At 46.1% G+C, this 22,910-nt stretch overlaps 1 protein-coding gene across 1 annotated transcript; it reads left to right on the top strand.

Moving 5' to 3' along the window:
• Nucleotides 1-21,901, top strand: LOC133141183 (SEC14-like protein 2). Its single transcript, XM_061261620.1, has 13 exons — nucleotides 1-99; nucleotides 723-912; nucleotides 2,052-2,127; nucleotides 5,662-5,705; nucleotides 6,746-6,808; nucleotides 6,963-7,151; nucleotides 7,862-7,957; nucleotides 8,786-8,846; nucleotides 9,089-9,172; nucleotides 9,575-9,681; nucleotides 14,862-15,001; nucleotides 16,055-16,224; nucleotides 17,153-21,901. Exons 2-13 carry the CDS (start codon nucleotides 859-861, stop codon nucleotides 17,302-17,304), a joined length of 1,236 nt encoding a protein of 411 aa, XP_061117604.1. The 5' UTR covers nucleotides 1-99; nucleotides 723-858; the 3' UTR covers nucleotides 17,305-21,901.
• The last annotated feature ends 1,009 nt before the right edge of the window (nucleotides 21,902-22,910 follow it).

The raw sequence follows: 22,910 nt of genomic DNA, 5'->3' as shown, positions 1-22,910 counted from the left end.
GACATTCGGGGTGAGCGCGCCATCTGTCGAAAACGTGGATTATGTCTCCGAAAACAAAACAACACCCAAAGGTTCATTCTTCCAAGGGCCTTAACTGAGGTATTAAAAACTATTTACATTTAAAATGTAATGTGTATTACACTTTCTCCATAATCATAGCATACCTAAACAATAGTATATTTTTTTCATGTTTTCAAAAAAAGTATTTATTACTAGGTTGGTCTAGTATATATTAAGTCGAGCGAGAAACAAGTGGCTATCTATTTGCAAACGTTTTGTAAATCAAATTGTAGTCGTGTGTGTAATAGCTAGGTGGCCACCTGCAAGGAACCAGAGTATTTTGCTTGCTTTTTAACAAGCACAACTTTAAAAACAATGTTTTCCACGTCCGCAACACAATAACATATTTAGGAAAATATGGTCTTTAAAATGTTGATTTAATGTAAATACCATGGAATACAAAGATCATATATTAAAATAGGCTCTTTCAAAATATGCTGCTTTCATATAATAGACGAAATGTAGCAATGCATACTGTTGTTATTATTATTAGTGGTGGTAGTAGTAGTAGCCTACCAATACTTGCAAAAGGTACGGCTTCACAATACTAATACTAAGCCTGACGTTACTATTACGTTATTATTAGTATCAACATTACTGACATTAAATAGTTTGATAACCATGTATGGGCGTCTGAATTCCGTTCTGCACTCTTTCCGTAGTGACGGGAGATGCTAAACAGCGCCCCCACGCCCTCCCGCCGTCCTAAACTAAAGCGCAACGCAGTACGAAGTAGGAGGAACAACACCTCGAGACAAGCCAAAGGACGGAGCATTATTCATAGATTTGACTGGCAGGATGAGCGGACGGGTCGGCGACCTAAGCCCGAAGCAGGCTGAAGCCTTGGCACAGGTAATTTAAATGTGACTAATATATTTTCATTTCGCAGAGGTGCATCCTTTCCTCATCAACGGGGGCATTGCCATCGATTTCATACCCTTGAGCGTTTTTACCAGGGTTTACTCTGAACGCTCTGACACAGCAGCTTCTGTTGCATAGAAACATTTGTCGTTAAAAAGGAATTTAGTTTTGATAAGGCTCGCATTGTTCGCTTTTCAGTTATTTTTTTAATTATGTGTAATTTCGTCTAAAGTTCAGCAGGGGTGATGTCGGGAAACGGCATCCCCTACGCACTAGTGAGCCCCATAGCTGATACTGTTGGCTTTATAGCTAACGCAACTTACCCGTTAGGTTGACTAACTCGTTAAATGTGCTGGTCTTGTAATGACAGGTGTTCAGGTTCACCGATACAGCGTGTGTAAACCATTATTCCTTTACCAACATCATGACAGAGTCTACTGTATTTGCGTTACACCCGGTAATTAACTCTATTATAATAGCTGGTCTGGGCTACTGTAACATTAATTGTTGGATAATTTCCTGCGTTTGCATGCTGTATCGATTTCCCACCGTGTGCTTAAGGCATGTGCAGGATAGGCGAAGCCCAGCGGTAGCTACGTAGTCCAACAGCGGAAATAACTGGAAACGACCGTTTTATAAGATTATAATAATCCATGATGTACCCCGGTTCCGATGGGGTTTTTTTTGTATATATCGTGTGCATTACTCAATTTCTATATGTATGTGTTGGGACGGCAAGTCGAATAGGAGTAGAATATTTTTGCTGTGATATACATAAAAAGTTATAACTTATAAATGAGCAATGTTGCGCATTTTTAACATCCTGTTTTAGTTTCCCTTTTTAGCATGCACGGTTATCTTATCTTCTTTCTGTGTGATTTACTTTCATCACTTAAATGAAATCTGACTTGCTCTTTATTTTCAAGGATTATGTGATAGTTTATGGTACCGCTGTAGTATGTTCAGATCGTCTGTTTAAAACGGGCAATTATGAAAGTGTGCGAAACAAATATCACTGTTGTTGTTGTTGTTGTTAGTGTCTTCTGAATATCTAGGTCCAATATGTACCCTGCGTGTATGTGGCTTGTGTTTTTCTGGACCATAATGCTCTCTGTCCTTCTGCCGGGCAGTTTCGAGAGAGGCTTCAGGATATTCTTCCCCTCTTGCCTGCACAGAACGACCACTTCCTGCTTCGCTGGCTCAGAGGTGAGGCCCGCGGCTCTTCTGCCCGGCCACAAGCGCAAGTGACTGCACAGAAACATGTCCAGTGTTAATTCAACTCTAACAGCTCCAATCAGGCCCACGTGTACACTGTGAGAGTTAATTGAACAGTGAACATTTTTCTGTCGGTGTGTGTGTGTGGCTAATGCTGAGCATGCAGCTGACCCCTCGGTCGTGTTTGAAGGGATGGATCATTCTTTTTGTAATTAACGTGAAGCTGGTATTCACGTATTGATTTCTTAATGTGATCTGTCAAGAATGTCTTTTCGTCAGAGTAAGCATACATACACGTGTAACAGGGTAAAGGATGCAAAACACACACAGAACCTCAAACATGGAGTCTAGACAGCAGCCGCAAGACCTGTGGTTATACAATGCCGTGTCTGTTACCATGCACAAACACACACCGTGTTCACATTGCGGCTAAGATACGGCCCATAAGTTAGAATGGTACTTATTCAGTAAATTTCCATATTGTTTAAAACCAGCTTGAGACAATGACTTCTTTCAGTTAGAACAAGTGTGCCAGGTAATTCCTCTTCCCACTCTCTCCATCCTGTGTCCCTAATGCAAAGTGAGGGCAAGGGCACAAAATAGAGTCCTTTGTTTTTGGGTATGGGGTGAGTTGTGGGAATCGGCCTAAAAACCTGTAAAATAATAATCAGTGCCACAGCGAAGTCAGTTACAAAAGTCTGCGAGCTCCTCCATCATCCTACAGGCTGTTGTGAAGACGACACAAAAAGCTTCGCATCTTGATCCGTGCATATCCAGTCAAGGCAGCCTGGAGCGTAGTGGTTAGGGACCCGCACGGTGGTAAGGTACATGACTGCGACCCGCAAGGTCAGCGGTTCGATCCCCGGTGTAGAGCCACAGAGAGCCACGCAGCCGTTGGGCAAGGCCCTTAACCCTGCATTGCCCCAGGAGAGGATTGTCTCCTGCTTAGTCAACTGTAAGTCGCTTTGGATAAGAGCGTCTGCCAAGTGCCAGTAATGTAATGTAACATAAGCTAATGCTTTCCACCAACAGTTTCTCGGGGAATGGGTTAAATAGGTCATTGGTATTTATATTAGTTCTAAGAAAACAATCCTCTCGGAGCTAAAAGATTTGCTTCCTGTGCAAATTATTTAAATAATATTTAAATAATATCCATCCATCCATCCATTATCTGAACCCGCTTATCCTGATCAGGGTCGCAGGGGGGCTGGAGCCTATCCCAGCATACATTGGGCGAAAGGCAGGAATACACCCTGGACAGGTCGCCAGTCTATCACAGGGCACACACACCATTCACTCACACACTCATACCTACGGGCAATTTAGACTCTCCAATCAGCCTAACGTGCATGTCTTTGGACTGTGGGAGGGAACCGGAGTACCCGGAGGAAACCCACGCAGACACGGGGAGAACATGCAAACTCCGCACAGAGAGGCCCCGGCCGACGGGGATTCGAACCCAGGACCTCCTTGCTGTGAGGCGGCAGTGCTACCCACTGCACCATCCGTGCCGCCTATTTAAATAATATGCAAAACAATAATCTGGGCCATATTTGATCTGAAATATTGTAACAAAGTAAGATTGACCGGGTTGGGTTTCACTAAATTATTGGCTGGTTGTGGCCTTCTCTCTTTGTGGCACACCGATCTGACACTGAGTGCTGACAGGGACTCATCAAGACCTCGTGTCCTGGCTAAGATGTTCAATTCCTGGAGAGAACGCTGCTTCTGTTCTTCTGTCTGTAGCGTGTAGACCAGCGCTTTTCACTTCCAGGTCCTGCGGGCCTCAGTGTCTGCAGATATTTGCTCCTACCTTGCGCTACACCACCTGATTTCACTCATTATTTTACCTGCTAGGTTCAGCTAATTAGTGAAATCAGGTGGTGCAGCGCACAGTTGAACTAAATGCCTGCAGACACTGCGGCCCGCAGGACGTGGAGTTGAGCAGCGCTGCAGACACTGCAGGACGTGGAGTTGAGTAGCGCTGCAGACACTGCAGGACGTGGAGTTGAGCAGCGCTGCAGACACTGCAGGACGTGGAGTTGAGTAGTGCTGCAGACACTGCAGGATGTGGAGTTCAGTAGCGCTGCAGACACTGTGCAGGACGTGGAGTTGAGTAGCGCTGCAGACACTGCAGGACGTGGAGTTGAGTAGCACTGCAGACACTGCGGCCCTCAGGACGTGCAATTGAGTAGACTTTACCCCGTGTTAACAGCAGGCTGAGATCATGGAGGAACTCGTTCCCTGGGCTTTTTCTGATAAGATTATCAGAGGTAACCGTGTTACGATGAGGCAGAGGTCAGTGGGTCCAGGTGGAAAAGCGGTTGTTTCATAGGCATGGACTGTACTGTACTTCCCTCCAGCTCGTAGGCATTCACTTCAGCTATGCACCTGCCAGACTATACAGTACTGAGTGAAAGCCACGCCCTTGGAGATCCATGCTGTCCGTCAGAGGGATCCATTCTCGTACAGTCCATAACCTGTCTACCTACCTCTTCCAGTTCTTCATTGTGAAGGCTGCTATCTGTGTCTCTGTGGCACAGTGCCGAATGCTTGATTAGCATTCCTTCGTTACATTACATTATTGGCATTTTGGCAGACGCTCTTATCCAGAGCGACGTACAGTTGATTAGACTAAGCAGGAAACAATCCTTCCCCCTGGAGCAATGCAGGGTTAAGGGCCTTGCTCAAGGGCCCAACAGCTGTGTGGATCTTATTGTGGCTACACCGGGATTAGCACCACCGACCTTTGCGTGTCCCAGTCATTTACCTTAACCACTACGCTGCAGGGCCGCCTGTGCACTACCCTGTTGTATGCGAAACAAATCAGATCCAATCCTGAGCCTGAGTCACGCGTGGAAACTGGGGAACTTGAGCAATACGGCAGAGGCTTTTCGGTTGAGTTAGAGGCACAGCGAGGGAGGCCCGCCCTCATGGTGCTGATCCTCCTTTCGCTGGCGTTCAAGCGGATTGCTGGATTTCATAACTGTCAGAGCCACGAGGAGAACTTCCCTTTTCTCCGCATTCAGATTCTGGGAGCGCTGCTTGCACCATACTCGACTTGCATTATGGCATTATAGCCAGTGGCCGTTACGGCCACAGCGGCCTGGTAATCACCTTGACTTAGCATTAGATACTTAGAGTCCACATGACTCCAGGTCCGGGTGGCAGGAGCTGGCTCACGTTTGTGGTTCATATTATGTGAGGGTGCCCCAGATTTAATTTAGATACGCTTTTATGCAGTACTCTGTTTTATTGCAGTGCCGTGATACCGTGTGGAAGTCGCACTAATGCTTACCCTATCTGATTGAATAGAGAGACAGACCAGCCAAGCCTGCCCGTTACTGGAGAAAAAGCACACTCTCAGAGATATTGACATCAGTAAATATATGCATTTTCAACTTGGGGCTGCTTGAATCTGTATCCTTACAGATTCCTAAGTTTAAGATATAACAAACCTTTTTTCCAGTGTTGATTAATTTATCTTTTATTTATTTAACTTGTCTTATGCTTTCTGTTTCCCAGCCAGAAACTTCAATGTGGTGAAAGCTGAAGCAATGCTCCGCAAGGTACCACATTCTCAGCATTTTATTACACTTTTATTTCAGTTATCTATGATAACTCATATCAAATGGGCAGGGAATTGTACATAAGGAAACTGTGAGTCATTTATATGGGTAAATGATCCACAGATCTATTGCACAAACGTGTGCCACGATAACGCTGCAGAGGAACCTCGGCTTTGCCGGGTTTCAGTCAATCACGTTTCGACAGGGTGGCTTCATTCGTTTTTGGCAGTGTAATTATCTTTGGGCCAGTTCCAGGTTCTCTCAGTGCCAGTTTTGTGGCAGGTTCTGTGCCTAGGCCAGGAAGCATGTTAGTGTAGCGCAGTGGCAGGTTCTGTGCCTAGGCCAGGAAGCATGTTAGTGTAGCGCAGTGGCAGGTTCTGTGCCTAGGCCAGGAAGCACGTTAGTGTAGACCAGTGGCAGGTTCTGTGTCTAGGCCGGGAAGCGCGTTAGTGTAGCGTGTCAGAGCCAGTCCTGCTGTCCCCGCTGTGTTTGCTCTCAGATCCCCTATCCCCCCACTGCTGATTGGGCAGATATTAACACTAAGCCTCCTGATCGCCTTTAACCCCCCCCCGCCCCCTCTCTGTTCCTCGTGCCGTGTAGGAACAACATAATCACAAGACGGTTTTGTCGGTGACTCAGTGTAGAGGCCTGTGTAGTGGAGCCCGTATGTGTACCTCTGAAGCGTTTCATAACAAACTTTACTGTAATTAAAAGAGCATCCTTTGTGCTTCTCAGTTTCTCACACAGGGGTACTGAGACTACTGAGGCAGTAAATTACCGGGCCAAAATAATGAGGAACTTTATGGCATTAGTACAGGCGGTTTTATCTCTCAGCGGCTACCTCGCTAACGTCTGAATAATTGAGCAGCTTGTGTAAGAGGAAGCTACACAGCTGCCTTCCAGAGCCAGAGACACGGTTAAATAAAGACCGTTTTATATAGAGAGAGCGAGGTTTAGTTTGTGTGATGACATAGGCCATTATGGTCATATATCTCTCTCTGAAAAGTGTGTTTTAATATTTTCCAAAACTGTGTTCTCAGCATTTGGAGTTCCGAAAACACGTGAAAGCCGACACGATAACCACCGACTGGAAAGCACCGGAGGTACAGTCGCTTATGCGCTGTATTTATGGTTTTTAATATGAGTGAGCAGTAGCATTTTACATAGCAATAAAAGACGTCGAACATTTTTGCATTTCCTCTTTATGGTGTCATGGTTTGAGCCAATCAGCTCCTTTCCCTTGTGTCTGGTGGTCAGGTGATTGAGAAGCACCTATCCGGGGGCATGTGCGGCTACGACCGAGAGGGAAGCCCCCTTTGGTACGACGTGATTGGCCCGGTCGACCCCAAGGGCCTCATGCTGTCCGCCTCCAAGCAGGACTTTGTCAAGTCCAAGGTGCGAGACTGCGAGATGCTGCAGAAGGAGTGCGACCTTCAGTCTGAGAAGGTACGCTCGGCCTGATGTCTGTTAATGTCTGTTAATGCCTGTTAATGACAGGCAGCTAAGGGATCAGCCCCTGCATACATTCAATCACTTATCAGACCCTGTACACCAGCCAGACCCCCTCCGTTCCACTACTTCGGGACACCTGGCCCCTTCCCCCTCATCGCCCCTGCACTTCTCGGTCACGACTGCTGTCTGTTCTCACCCCACGGTGGTGGAATGACCTTCCTGTGGATGTCAGAACGGCAGAGTCTCTGACCAGTTTCAAGCGCAGGCTGAAGACTCACCTCTTCAGGCTGCACCTTTCCCTCCCTACCTCACTACCATGATTAGGCTTGTGTACGCCATAGATTATGATGACACTTATGTATAATTATTGTTGTACTCCGGGTATTCTAGCTGCCAACTGTGGTATGCAAGTTGGTAAGTTGATAAGTCTGGATAAGAGCGTCTGCTAAATGCCTGTAATGTAATGTAATGTAATGTAATGTAATGACCTGTAGCCAGAACCCAGGGGTTCTTTTTCCTGTCTGTGCCTGCTGTCACACAGGTTTGATTAATGACGATGTGTAACTGCCCTCCTGTGCAGGGTTACCTGTGCCTTTGTGTTTCCCTTTCTTTCCCCCTCACTCACTGTCTATAATTCATCTCCCTCTTTCTTTCTCTCTCTTTCTCTGTCTCTCTATCTCTCTCCCTCTCTCTGTGTGTCTCAGTTGGGGAAGAACATAGAGTCCATCACCATGATCTATGACCTGGATGGCCTGGGGATGAAGCACTTGTACAAGCCCGCCATCGAGACTTATGGAGAGGTACAGTACGGATGCCGAGGGGTGTGAGCGGCTTGAAACATACCCTACGCTGGCACACACGAAACGAGACGCTTTGAGATGCGCGTTTCAGACGTAGTTGAGTTCCGGCAATGTGCCACTTGAAATTATTAACTCAAGGCAAGAGCGAGCTGCAGTGCCGAGCGTCACAGCAAGGGGGCGCTATAGCAGGGAGCAGCAGGATGAAGCCGTCTTCTTCTGTGAAGTCGCTTTCGTCCGTGCAGTCTTTCCACTACCGCCCTGGAGCTGCCCCCTAGAGGCTCATTACCACCACAGAGACCTAAGAACGCGCGTTGAGTAGGTACACTCAGGATGTGCGTTTGTAGTGCATAGGCTTGGCGTTGTCATTTGCGTCCACATACTTACGTGGGGTATGTTTCGGGGCTTATGCTGGATACACCGCGCCCCATTAGCAGGTGATAGCTTGTCTGAGGGTGGGAGAGCTTTCCGTTTCATCTCTGCACTCAAACACAACGGCTTTCAGCCTCGTTTGAAGTCTTTATCCAAGCAGTTCATGTGAAAGGAAATCTTTTAATTAAAGAGCCTCAAACTCCCAAAAGTCCCATACACCTGGCCTTCTGGGATCTGTCGGGTCTGAAGTGTTGCTGTTTGTCTGTTCACCCCGTAGGTCTGTGTAGAGAGGTCTTAGGCTTGATGAGGGTTGTAGTGAAGCCTGTAGGTCTGTGTAGAGAGGTCTTAGGCATGATGATTGTTGTAGTGAAGCCTGTAGGTCTGTGTAGAGAGGTCTTAGGCTTGATGAGGGTTGTAGTGAAGCCCGTCGTGTCCCTTTTCTCCGATGTGTCCCTGCAGGTGCTCACCATGTTTGAGGAGAACTATCCAGAGGGGCTGAAGAGACTGTTCGTCATTAAAGGCAAGTGCCGCCTCTGCCCGGGGAAGTCGTAGCTGCCCGTGTGAAGAGTTCAGTCCTGGCATCGCCCTGAAAAGGGGTGTCGTCGTGAGACGGGGTTATAATGATTCGTCCTGAGTCTGAGCGTCCATAACGCTGTGTGAACGGAGGGGCTGTGTGAGGTTCGGTGCCACGTTTGGGGAGTGGGGAGGGGTGGAGTGGAGTCGAGACCTGCCCCCTCACATCACTATCATTCCCCCCTCCAGCTCCCAAGCTCTTCCCTGTGGCCTACAACCTCATCAAGCACTTCCTGAGCGAGAACACCCGCCGCAAGATCAACGTTCTGGGAGGTGAGAGGAGGAGCGCCTGGTCTCACGCGTAGCGTGACCGTGTGCTCACTACTGCCCTCTGTCTGCCAACAGCGTGAGCACGCCAGTCTGAAATTAGTGCTCACTACTGCCCTCTATCTGCCAACAGCGTGAGCACGCCAGTCTGAAATTAGTGCTCACTACTGCCCTCTATCTGCCAACAGCGTGAGCACGCCAGTCTGAAATTAGTGCTTACTACTGCCCTCTGTCTGCCAACAGCGTGAGCACGCCAGTCTGAAATTAGTGCTCACTACTGCCCTCTGTCTGCCAACAGCGTGAGCGCGCCAGTCTGAAATTAGTGCTCACTACTGCCCTCTGTCTGCCAACAGCGTGAGCGCGCCAGTCTGAAATATGTACTCACTACTGCCCTCTATCTGCCAACAGCCAACTGGCAGGAGGTTCTGCTGAAGCACATTGAGCCGGAGCAGCTGCCGGCGATCTACGGGGGCACGCTCACGGACCCCGACGGAGATCCCCGCTGTAGGACCAGGGTGAGTCCAGGAAACCGGCTGTAGGAACTGCTTTTGCTTTGATTTTAATGCGCCGTTCGTAGTAGTCGATGCTTTTTAAAAGCTGCGTATAACAGCGCTACCTACTCGCCTAGCGCTGGTTAGTGCGTTTAGGTGGGGACTGCGGTGCCCTTGAGGCTCCTCTGCATGCCACGCCCGCACGTCAGTAGCACCGTTGAGCAGCGCCACGCTTTGCCGCGTTACAGACAGACCCCCCCCCCCAGGCTGTGCGTAGAGCTCACCGCTGTCTGAGACAGGAAAGGAGACGCTCCAAAACAGGCCAAATGACCCCCCAGTAATGCCTATAGCATGATGATGAGAGAAATAATTTAATACAAGCCTATTAAAGATGGAGGTTATGATGCGAATGTGCCCCTGAGAGAGTGGACGGACTGCCAGCTGACCGTGATGTGGGCGTTATTTTAGTAAGTTACTCCCGCGAGAGCGTGCAGTGCCAGGGATCCTCTACCAACTTTTCACAGAGCAGTTCATGTTGTTTTCTAATTTGACAGTTTGTCGGTTGATGCAGCTACACAGTGAAAAAAAGTGTGTTGTTCAGTAAACATCCTACTTTCTGAGAGCCAAGTAAGAACAGATGATGGCACAGATTAATTCAGACTTGTACAAGCAGATGACACTGGAATCACTGTCTCTTCTCAGTGCCCCACCTGGTTGATCTGGTCTGACTGGGGTTAGTCTCAGATTCTCCTTCATAATGGCCTCAGCAGCAGACACCCACTGGTCCCATAATTCCTTCTGTATTGAGCCATCCTTCCACTGTGGCCCTCTTAAAGGCCTAACGTGCGGTATTTAGATTGCAGATCCACCCTGTTCTCCTCTTTCATCCCCACCCGCTTCCCTGCCTGCAGAATCACTAGTTTTAGGGAGTGCATGTAGTTCAGGGCTGCCCAAACCTGTCTACCCTCCTGCAGGCTTTCACTCCAACCCAAACGCAGCACACCTCATTCCGCAGCTAGAGCAGGGCTGCCCAACCCTGTTCCTGGAGATCTATCATCCTGTGATAGACTGTGATAGACAACAAAGCACACCCCAGTCAACAGCTAGAGATCTCTAATTAGCAGAATCAGGTGTGTGTGATTAAAATAAAGACCTATGGGACGGTAGATCAGATCAGTGTGCAGTGTTGAGCAGCGCCGATGTACCTACCTTCAACCTCCAAGCACTGACCCTGGATCAGTTCAGTTTTTTTGCTTATAATGATAGGGATCAGGATACAATTTTGTGAACGTGATCCTGGATCAGCGGCTGGCAGGGGTAGGAAGTAATTGCGCAAAGTAGTGCTCGCTAGACAGACAATAGATCGGATTTCATGCAAATTAAATAGTTTGGATTTTTCAACTGTGAATGGTAGATACTTTTCCTGAATTTTAGAAGGGCTAGAGGGGGGAGGGGGTGATGTTTTCTTAATGCTGCTATGCTACAGCACCAACACGCTCCTGAGTTTTATTCAGCGTAATGCAGGGAATGTCTTAACAGGCACTAACTTACACTGTCTGTCTGTATATAAGGGCTACGTTTGTGTGAGGCCCTTCTTAGCCGACCAACTGCATGTTAACCGTTTATTTTATAGTCAGGTATTTAACAGGTACAGTAAAAATATCATTTGCATCATTTTAACGTAATACAAAGTTGAAAGGAATGCAAGTTTCTGTGAAAACTGTGGTGTTGTATTTAACAAGCACAAGTCCATGGTGCTTATGAGGCAGATATTTCATTGCTGAGTGCGTCCACCCTGGGTTTCAGTCGGTCCGGGGTGGCCATTCTTATCCGCAATGGATGCAGGCTTTTGTTTTAGGATTAACACAATGATACCTGACTGAACGAAATAATTACGGTTCTTCAGTCAATGCTTTGATAAGTAAAATCGGATGTCTTAGTACTGGGCTAAGACGAGATAAGATTGCACGCCCCTGCAATAGACCCACCCAAGCCAGCTATAAGTTCTGCTGTGCTGTGCTGCTTCTCAGTGGAGTAGAGAGTTGGTGCTGTGGAGGAGTGCAGGATACTCCCCCAGAGTACCCCGGCAACCATGAAGCACGATTACGGAGATAACTGAGAGCCCTCCCAAACCTGGAACATGATCACGGACTGCAGTGCTGTTCCAGGTTTTTATTCAGTCCAGTTATCCAGCTATCCCAGTGGTCGTGCTTCGTGATAACGGCCCCAGACGTTGTTGTTGTGAAGTGACTCCGGAACCTGGTATTTCTGCCCCGTAGATACATAGGTAGAGGGACCCCACCGGGAGCGGAGGACCACCGTTTGCCGTCCTTTTGAGACAAAACCGAAAAACGTCAGTGGACTTTTCCCGCTGGGATGCGCGTCTTCTCCTGGTGGACTAAACGGAACACTGTCACTCCTGATTTTAATCTCCGCTTTCTGCGCCCCCGGCTAGACTTAGAGTGAGAATAGCAGGCTTTGCTCTGTTAGGGGGGGGAAAGACATCGTAGGTTTTGCTGCTTTCGTGAAGCAGTGGTTCCCGACCCTCTCCTCGGGTATCCAGGTGTTCGCTCTGTTCCATCCCAGCACTCCTGTGGCAGCCCGTGAGGGGCTCGATTAGATGGGCCGCGACTGTCCTAAAGTACCCTCGAGTCCCGTGTCCTGTGACTCAGGCCTTCATTCCTCCTGATCATGTCCTAAATCTGTACTTTTACTGCAGAGAGAGGCAGCTTGTGTTTCCTGTTTACTGCTTCCTGCACAGTTTGTGTTTAAGCCCCCCTCCACCCCCCCCCCCTCAGTGATGACTGCTTTTGGTGTAATATCAGATAAAGAAGTGTGTGAAACGATAAGAAGTGGGTAGTGTGTGCATCTGTGCATGCTCTGTGAACGCATCGCAGAGTGTGTTTGTAAAAGCAGTGTTAATGGGGCCAAAGTTCAGTTCAGGCATGGAGGTTCAGGTCATTTTACTCTCTGGCTCTCTGGGTATCACACTAACGTGCAGAAACACCTATAAACAATAGTCAAATGAGGGTCCATCAGTATGTCTTATGTTATGATGGTATACTGGTCTGGGGCCAGTAGGTGCTCTTTGGCTGTTACAGCCTGTTGTGTGTTTCCAGTGCAACTGATCAGGAGGAGTACTGGCACAGGCGAACAGGAGAGTGTGTGTGTGTGTGTGTGTGTGTGTGTGTGTCTGTGTATATATGTGCATGCATGTGTGTGTGTGTGTTTGTGCATGCATGTGTGTGTGTGTATGTACATGCATGTGTGTGTATATGCGTGTGTGTGTGTGTGTGTGTGTGTGTGTAACTGTATGCAGGCGCATGTATGTATATACATGTGTGTGTGCATGTTTTCACGTGACTCAGTTTCACATAGAACCTGTAGTAAACATCCCAGCCCCCCTAGGCTACGTGTGTGAGTGTGAGCTCCGTTCTCTCCCAGCGAGGAACATGAACTGGCCCGTGGCCCATTCATCACATCCTGGGCTTGTGATTCCCGGCCTCTCCCTGTTTACCGCTAATGCTAGTGCCCTCCCTATCAGTCCGTCCTGGAAGTCATAATATTAGTGTGTTTCGTGGACTCCAGCTGGTTTTCATGCGAATAAAAGGAAGTGCGAAGACTTATAAACAGTCTGGACTCTTTTTGCTGTGCATGTAAGCTATTAAAAAAAAGCATACAGCAACAATGTTTTATTCCCCTGAGCAGCTGTAGATGTGCTCCAAGGGTAGTCGCATGTTTTTTATCATTAATATCAATAAAAGTCTGGCATTCTGGTCTCAGAAACATCACTTTTTTATTTCGGTGCTTGACAGCTTGCAGAATATTTTGTTATCTGTGCTATAGACACATATATATATATATATATATATATATATATATATATATATGAACCTTAAGACTGAAAAAAAAATCCATGAAAGCTGAGTAGATATACTTAAATCTAGCAAAGATAAGAGAGTTGTTAAACAGTCTAAACTAATGAAGTGGGACGGAGTGTTGGAGAAAGTTGGAGTTGGAAAAACAGAAGCTAGTTTCACTCCAGGCTGAGGACTGAACCACCGAGTCCTGTTCGAGGGCTCATGGTCGCCATGGTGCTGAACCCTCCAGCGTGCTGCTACTGTCCCAATTGAAAAGGGGGGAGGAGCGTGCCTAGCTTCTGTAGGGAGGGGTGGGGCTCTTCCACCCCCTCCATTCATGAACCTTAGTGCACTTCTGTGCGCTTGTGGGCGGGTGTGTTTTTGACTGGTCATTTCAGCAGTGTGCTGTATGGAGAAAAGAATACACTTTCGCTGAAACGAAGCAGCAAGCTCTCTGATATACAAAACTAACACTTTAGCACTTTCTATATTGTTCCATCCACGTAAGGTACATAGTCGTCTTGTTCCTGCTGAATCAGCTCTTCAGCTAAACATTGCTATCAATGTTTGGGCAAATAAACTTGATCTTCATCTGCTGACCAACAAACAGACGCAAGTACACGGTCTACCACAGCACAGCTGTTCTGCTGGAACTTTTGAGTGATGCGATATCAAACTATCACAGCGATCAGATATAAAACAAATGTTTTACAAGTGTTGATCCACATTGTTAACACTTAAATATAAAACTTAATGTACCCTAAAAATGATTAGATCAGTCTGAAGCCTCTGGTTCATACACTGTCTGGATCAGTGCTTTGCGAACTGTTTTGTAAGAATCTAGTGCAGATTCTATTAAGCTTCTGAATTTGGGCACATGAGGAAAATACCATGAGCCAAACCATCAGTGCCTTAAGAAAAATGCTATATGTGAACTAGAGAAGTGCACTAGCTCACCATCATCTGACACTGATGACGGGGTGACATGGCTCAGGCAGTAAGAGCAGTCGGACGGTTGCCGGTTCAATCCTCCGCCCGGGCTGTGTCGAAGTGTCCTTGAGCGAGACACCTAACCCCCAAATGCTCCTGACGAGCTGGTCGGCGCCTTGCATGGCAGCCAATCGCCGTCGGTGTGTGAGTGTGTGTATGAATGGGTGAATGAGAAGCATCAATTGTACAGCGCTTTGGATACAGGCGCAACCATTTACCATTTACCATTTACCATGTCGCATTGCAGCCTGCTATCAGACGTGAGTTTCACTTTCATTACCTCGTTATTCTCACTTCTTTGATGTTTGTGTGATCCTCTGTGGCCCGGTGTGATTCCCCTCTTCTGATTGGTAGATACAGTACGGAGGCGTGGTCCCCAGGTCCTACTACGTGCGCGACTCCATCACCATGCAGTACGACCAGTGCATCTCCATCAGAAATGGCTCCACCCACCAGCTCGAGTACGAGATCCTCTTCCCCGGCTGCGTGCTGCGGTGAGTGGCATTGTGGGTAACCAGACCCTTTCCACAGGAGGCTCTGTGCTCCATTTTGTTTTTCAGCTATTTCCTTACCCCAATTGTAAACGGCCAAACGTGTTTGGACAATTTGACAGTATTTATAATTGTAATCACGACAGCATTCTCTGCCAGATTACAGTTTCACAGCATTTGTAATTGTAATCTCTTCAGCATTCTCTGCCAGATTACAGTTTCACAGCATTTGTAATTGTAATCTCTTCAGCATTCTCTGCCAGATTACAGTTTCACAGCATTTTTAATTGTAATCACTTCAGCATTCTCTGCCAGATTACAGTTTCACAGCATTTGTAATTGTAATCACTTCAGCATTCTCTGCCAGATTACAGTTTCACAGCATTTGTAATTGTAATCTCTTCAGCATTCTCTGCCAGATTACAGTTTCACAGCATTTGTAATTGTAATCACTTCAGCATTCTCTGCCAGATTACGGTTTCACTGCATTTGTAATTGTAATCACTTCAGCATTCTCTGCCAGTCCCAGAGAGAGTAGGCCAGTATGCGCAGCTTTGGAAACATGTAGCCAGTAGCCGCTGCCTCTCAGTCTGCAGAGGCTCAGTTGTGTGGTTGTTGTGGCTGAGCAACACGCCAAAGATGGCAATCTCAATATCAGCTCCTATTCCGCTCTATCCAAGCCGTACATGGGGCGGCCTGTAGCGTAGTGGTTAAGGTAAATGACTGGGACAGGCAAGGTCGGTGGTTCTAATACTGGTGTAGCCACAATAAGATCTGCACAGCCGTTGGGCCCTTGAACAAGGCCCTTAACCCTGCATTGCTCCAGGGGAGGATTGTCTCCTGCTTAGTCTAATCAACTGTACGTTGCTCTGGATAAGAGCGTCTGCCAAATGCCATTAATGTAATGTAATTTACGAGAAGCCGTTCCTCTCTGAGAAAAGCCAGATGCAGCATTCACTTTCAACGCAGCATAACATTCGGACAAAGGGGCCCATTGCCGCACAGAGAACAATGGCCTCAGTACCACCACCGTTCCCATGATTCTCCTCTTCCCAGATGGCAGTTTGAGAGCATCGGAGCCGACATCGGGTTCGGTGTCTTCATGAAGAACAAGATGGGGGAGAGGAAGAGGGCGGGGGAGATGAAGGGGGTCCTGCGGAGTGAGCGCTACAACGCGCACCTGGTGCCAGAAGAGAACTCCCTCACCTGCTTAGACCCTGGCGTCTGTGAGTGACAAATACCCGGCAATCTGCACGCTTACCGGCATCTAAGGGGTTAAAATACATTAAAGTCATATTTTTTATTTATTTATTATTATTTTTTTTATTTTTTTTGACAAATAAAACTGTAGGGCGGCCTGTAGCGTAGTGGTTAAGGTAAAGGACTGGGACACGCATGGTTGGTGGTTCTAATCCCGGTGTAGCCACAAAGCCGTTGGGCCCTTGAGCAAGGCCCTTAACCCTGCATTGCTCCAGGGGAGGATTGTCTCCTGCTTAGTCTCATCAACTGTACGTCGCTCTGGATAAGAGCGTCTGCCAAATGCCAATAATGTAACTGACTTGTGGCATTTTGCAGGGTATGCAATGCTGAGGTGTTAAATAGGCCTGGGGAATAGGATGATGTTAAAGCAGCCGTGGATCGCAACTTTTGACTCCTGACGAGTGATACTCCTCCTCGAATGCGAGGGAAATAAATGATGCCAAGGGCATTCATCTTTGCCAACATTTGATATCAATTTTAGAGACATCACCCAGCCCTGGTGTTAAAGGTGCAATAGGTGAGATTTTTGTGTTAAAACATTGTTACAAGACCATTGTAAATCCCTTCCTATCAGTGGGCCGGCACTCCAAAACATCGTATTACTGTACAATAATTGAAACTCACTGGTTGAAAATTGGTTCTAATTGCCGCAGCCAGTGGCGTTTCAACGTCAGCACGCTCACAGAGAAGGGGGTGGGATAAACAGTGTTGTGGTTTGAGCGTGTTTGTTGCTGCAGTTCCTCTCTTGACCGTTAGAAGTCCGAAATGACCTATTGTACCTTAAATGAACTATAGATAGTGCGGTCTGTGTGCATGTGATCTGTTCAAGTTGAAGTAACGCTGAACATTTTACCGTTTAGACTCTGACATAAGCTGCTCCCTGTCCACCCCTAGATGTGCTGCGTTTCGACAACACCTACAGCATGTTCCAGTCCAAGAGGATCAGCCTATCGGTGGAGGTGCTCCTGCCCGACAGCCTATTGCAGTCCCCGAAGGCCGGAAGCAAGGACGTTTCTAACACGAGCCTGGCAACAGAGGGCCAATAGCAGGGCGGAACAGGATCACATGCCGCAACCGAGCGTCGTGATTGGGCTACGCTGAAAGTGGGTCGCTCACAGAGGCTGTTCAGTCCGGATGCCGACTCCCCAGAAGCCCGACATCATTGAGGTACTTTAGTTTACAAAGAGCCTTTTTAAAATGCTGCTCACGAAGGAACAGCCAGACCAGAGGGAACCTCTGTCCTGCGCACAGAGCAGAGATTCTGGCTCTCTTAATTGTGGCCTGTATCAAACACTGTTAGTGTGCTTGAAAGTTGAAGTAGAATGCGAACGGCGTACTTTGAATCGATTGTTAACTTTTCCAAATAAGTATTTATTTTTGAGTAAATCCGCAAATGATCGGTCTTGATTATTCTTGTATTTATTGTTGTACCGCCCATCTACCTGCAGTATTAAGTGATGGGAGATATCTCGTCACCTGAAGTGCGATCTTTTCGTCAGGAAATCTTTATTCAACACTATGTATGAGCGTACATATTACATTCTGTTTGTTCTATCACTCCATAGTGTGCCAGTACCTTTCTTTCACACACACACACACACACACACACACACACACACACACACTCACACACACACACACACACACACACACACACACACACACACACAGACACACACACACACACGCACACACACACACAGTTCAGTATTATATAGTATTGAGGAAATGTGGCCTGGTATAGGCTTCACTGAATATACACTCAGTGAGCACTTTATTAGGTATTTATTAGACATATTTTTTAGACTTTAAGTCTTCTGTCTTCTGCTATCCACTTAGTGGTTTGATGCATTGATGCATTTGACCAGTGTGGCCCTTCTCCACTGACCTCTCTCATTTACAAGGTGTTTTCGTACCATTCTCTGTAAATTCTAGAGACTGTTTTGTGTGAAAATCCCAGGAGGTCAGCAGTTTCTGAGATATTCAAACCACGCTGTCTGCCACCAACCACCATTCCACGGTCTAAGTCACTTTTTTCCCCATTCTGATGGTTGATGTGAATATTACCTGAAACTCCTGACCCGTATTTGCATGATTTCATGCATTGCACTGTTGCCACATGATTGGCTGATTAGATAATCGCATGAATAAGTAGGTGTACAGGTATATCCTAATAAAGTGCTCAGTGAGTGTATATGCCAAAAATAAAAATAATTTAAACTTGAAGGTAAATGAATACAGCTTCCTTTTCTCTTGCAGGTTATATCAATGAATGTTTGATATTAGATTGTATTATTTCTGGACCACCATTGCCTCCATGTAGGTTCTATATTTTCTTGTTGAGGCTTACAGAATTATGTTGTGTGAATTATTCTGTAGCGTGTTATCTGTTGGGTTTGTTTTTATGCCACACGCTCAGTAAAGGGGTTCCTGGTGATTTTTCATGTAATCGTTGCTGTACGTACCAGCATTCCAGATGACTGTTCAGACCAATTATATCATGTTTACAACGAAAAACTCCTTTCGGAATGCCTTTTCTGTGCTGATTTAGATAATGCATTGTTTAAAAAAACAAGGGCGACTGTATGCTTTAAAAACCCCTGCACTTCTCCGGGAATCAGTGTCCCAAGAATTAACATTCCATTACCTTGTTGTAATTGTGTAAGTGTAAATGTTTTGTGCTCGGTGTGCGGACTGCTGTTGCAGCACATCTCACGACGACATTAGAGGTACAACAGGTCATTTCAGACTTCTGACGGTCAAGAGAGGAATAGCAGCAACAAACCACAAACGCTGTTTATCCCTCCCCCTTCTCTGGAAATGCGCTGACGTGGAAACGCCATTGGCTGCGGCAATTAGAACCCATTTTCAACCAATGAGCTTGAGTTATCGTACAGGTATACAATGTTTTGGTACTGAGTGTCGGGCCGTCAACTGTATATTTTGAAACCCGAATTTAAGGACTTTAAACAGACAGAGGGTGAGTCAACATGTCAGTGAGCCTTTTTCAATGACAGGAAGGGATTCACAATGGTCTTGTAACAATGTTTTTCAATGTTGGTCTTGTAACAATGTTTTTCCTACACAAAAAATCTTTCCTATTGTACCTTTAATGTCTCAGTGTTCTGGTCATGTGCCTTGGTCATTTCTTGATAATTTCTGTCTGAAACATATGAGTTGTTTTTGACTGTACATTTAACCAGAGGATTAAATCCAGGTTCCGAAAGTAAAACTCCTCCCCACTGTTTTGTTCAAATCACCTGGATATGCTAATTGGCACAATTTTTCAGCCAGGTGGTAGAACTGATTAGTAAAACTAATCTTTTACTTTCTGACTCCTGGACCTTCCACCTCTGCATTTAACTTCCCGATTAACCTTTAAACAGTGTATATAACCAGTTCCAAATATGTACAGTAGAGCTTTTGAGATATGTGAATGGGGTCATTCAGAGCACTGTGAATGTGCTTAACTTCTAAAGTGGCCTGAGAATAAACCAACTTTAGGAATTTTCTTAAATACCTTTGTTGGGATTGTATACTGCATCATACTGTAACATTATTTTATTTTTTTAATTGACTCTTGGTGATGAACATGAATCAATTTGCACTCCAAAAACAACTCAAGGCAACATATGGCCTTAATTGTGACTGTTGACGGCAGGTCTGGCCCTCAATGGCAGAATTGCTGGCGCTCATTCTAATCGCTTGTCAATTTCGATTTGAGGTCAATCCAACCCAAAAAATGCTCCTTGAAGGAGCTAGGAGCAAGGAGCTAGGAGGCTCCAGAAGGACTCTTATGCAAGGATACACAAGTACATCCTTCGCAGAAGTATTTTTGTACCTGTAGATCGACCTCTCCCTGTCTGCCACATCTGTAACTGACGTGGCTTCAAACTGACGTTTCACTGAACGAGGACTTTCCATTTGCCTAATGAACGTTTCCTTGATTCCTCTTGTCCTTGCATCCTTTCCTTGCTTCCTTTCCTTGTGTCTGCCCATGGGGCGGAGCTAAGAAAGGATGCAAGGAGTGAAAAATAAGCGATTGGAAAGAGCTGGTGGTTTTCATTCTGCCCCTCTAATCAGGAGTGACTCAAACCAGAGACACCGGGCGAGTTAGACCTCTGGCCAGTCAGTCACTAATCAATCCATGAACTATCAGGCAGAACAGAAGGGCCGCAGTACTACTGGCCTCGAGAGCCAAATCTGAGTATCACTGCTTAGTATCACTGCTTAGCTACTCTGAGCTGACCCCTGAGGTCAGTTGTACTGCTGGTTACTGATTGGCCAGAGATTACTCTCACTTGGTGTGTCAGGTATACGTCAGTCTAAATCGGCGAAATCGGGAAACTTCAGCCTTTTTCACACTAGGGGGTAACTGGTACCAAACTTTAGCCTTAAACTTAAATTTGAGGGAACTATCACCACGTGTGAATCAAGCTTAAGCTTAAGCTGTTGTTCGCTGAAGAGTCCACGCTCCTCGTTCTCAAGGCCTTAATTGAATGGTGATTGAAAGGAAAACACGAAGACCTGTAGAACACTGCAGTCATCCTTGACTTGACTTAATTACCCAGAAGTCTGTAGTGCAGCGATCCCCAGTCATGTGCCCTGGAGGACCGAGAGTATGCAGGTTCTCATTCTGACCAATCACTTCACCTGCTGATTTGACAAATCTGCTTGAAGGTGTGTCAGCAACTCAGCAGGTGTAATGATTGGTTGGAATGAATGCATACTGTTGGCCCTTCATGTCATGACTGTCCACCACTGCTGCAGTGTATTCTTGGAACTAGAAAAATGTCTGTTTATGAACACCCAACTCCGCCTGTGTGGGTACACTGTTCTGTCAACTGTAAATGAAATGAAGATGAAATATGAGACACTGGCATGTCTTCCTCTGCTTTCTATTCCATGGTGGTATTTATCGTTTGCAGGTACAGCCAGTGTAAGATACTGGTGCTACATGGTAACAAAGAAGTGTAAATGCAAGTCTTAAGTGTATCATTAAACATGTCATTGTTTCTCTCGTGTTTTTTGTAATTGCCTGATCGTTATTTGAAGGCATAATTTAACAGCATCAAGCCAATACTTATACATATGAGTGAGTTACTGTTTTGAATTATGCGTCATAAAGAGGACCAGAGGAAAAAAATGCAAGCCATCGACTAAACACAAAAACACTGCCTTGAGCGTTATTAACTGTGTTACTGCTGTTGTCTTTCTGGCTCTGTGTCATCACTACGTCCTGTAGAAGTAATTCCCCTGGAGGTGTGAGGCATGTAGCTGCCTTCTCTGCATGTCTAGAGGAAAATAGAATGAAGGCACAGCATAAGCCTGTTCCAGCTCTGCAGGAGCCCTAGATGGTGTCTAGCTGTATGGAGTTAAGAGGGCTGTGGGAACCATTTTGTTGACGGACAGATTAAGCTTTTTGAGCAGTCAGCCCTGAGAGTTTTCAGAGCATGTTTATACAGGCGTGCGGGCCTGTAATAGCAGATATTTCATCTGCCCGGGTCTGTGCTAATGCGGGAGCGTTTGCTGTACACGGGAGTGCATTGAATGGGTCTTAGGAGCACGCTTGTCTTAAGGACAGAAGAACATTGTTCATCTTTTTAAATTAAGAATATCTGTCATTAAAAAATGTCAAACAAACTGTATTGTCTATGTATTGGAATGTATGTTTAGTCAAAGGCTTTTCTTTTGAACTAATATGCTTTCACTCAGATTCAGTAAAGACATGTCAGTTCTGAAGCAAGGCACGTGAATTTAAAAAAATGCAATGAATGTAAAATGTGTTCTCTTGCTTATTTGGTATTTTGGCAGCATGGTTATTGCCACAGGAGAATTTGGGATCACTGGAACAAGCTGTATCCAAGGGTCTGTGACATCATGTAAGCCTTGAACTTTGAATTCTGCTTTTGGCTATTGCATGATGTCATCCCTGTTGTCCTCATTTCTGTCCATTTACAGGCTGTTCTGTTGCTGCCCCCCAGTGGTATTAAGTAGTATATTGGTCAACATGTGAGACATGTTGCATAATATTTTAAATTAATGGATGTTCAGGGCAGGTTCCAGGTAGAGGTGGTATTTTAGCAAGTTTTAGCAAGTGCAGTACTCAGCGTTAGCTTCACCTGTAAAGGAAGGCCTGGCTTGGTCAAAAACATGATATCAGACTTTAAAGCATTTCTCTTCTGCACCAGAAACTTTTTATTTTATTCTATCTACTGCTGACCCTTGAGGAAACAAAGCCAAGAGACAGGAAAGGTACAGGAAATAGAAATGGTCAGATGTTATAGAAAGCCTAAGATCAAGTGGTGGTGGTGGTGGTGGTGGTGGGAGGCACCAATGTACAATGGAAATCCTGAAATTTGGGAATATACAAAGGTATCAAAAGTTGGAAAATAATTCACCGGAAAAAAAACTTCACAGGAAGTAAAGCAGGTAATTCCTGCTATAGACACAAGAGGGCGCTGCATGAGCACTGAACGGTGGGTGAAAAGACGCACCAAGCACCATAAAATATAAACCGCAAAGCGATCCTCAAACTCCAATCTGAACTGACCGAAGGTCAGCGATTCGTGGTCTCTGCGATCACTGTCAGAATAAACTGAATGTTATTCAAAAAAGCGTCTTGAAATGCAAATATTATTCCATGGGCAGA

The sequence above is a fragment of the Conger conger genome, chromosome 11 (assembly GCF_963514075.1).
Source record: "Conger conger chromosome 11, fConCon1.1, whole genome shotgun sequence".
Lineage (NCBI taxonomy): Eukaryota > Metazoa > Chordata > Actinopteri > Anguilliformes > Congridae > Conger > Conger conger.
Note: the sequence above shows the minus strand (reverse complement) of the source record. Positions and strands in the feature narration are given on the sequence as shown.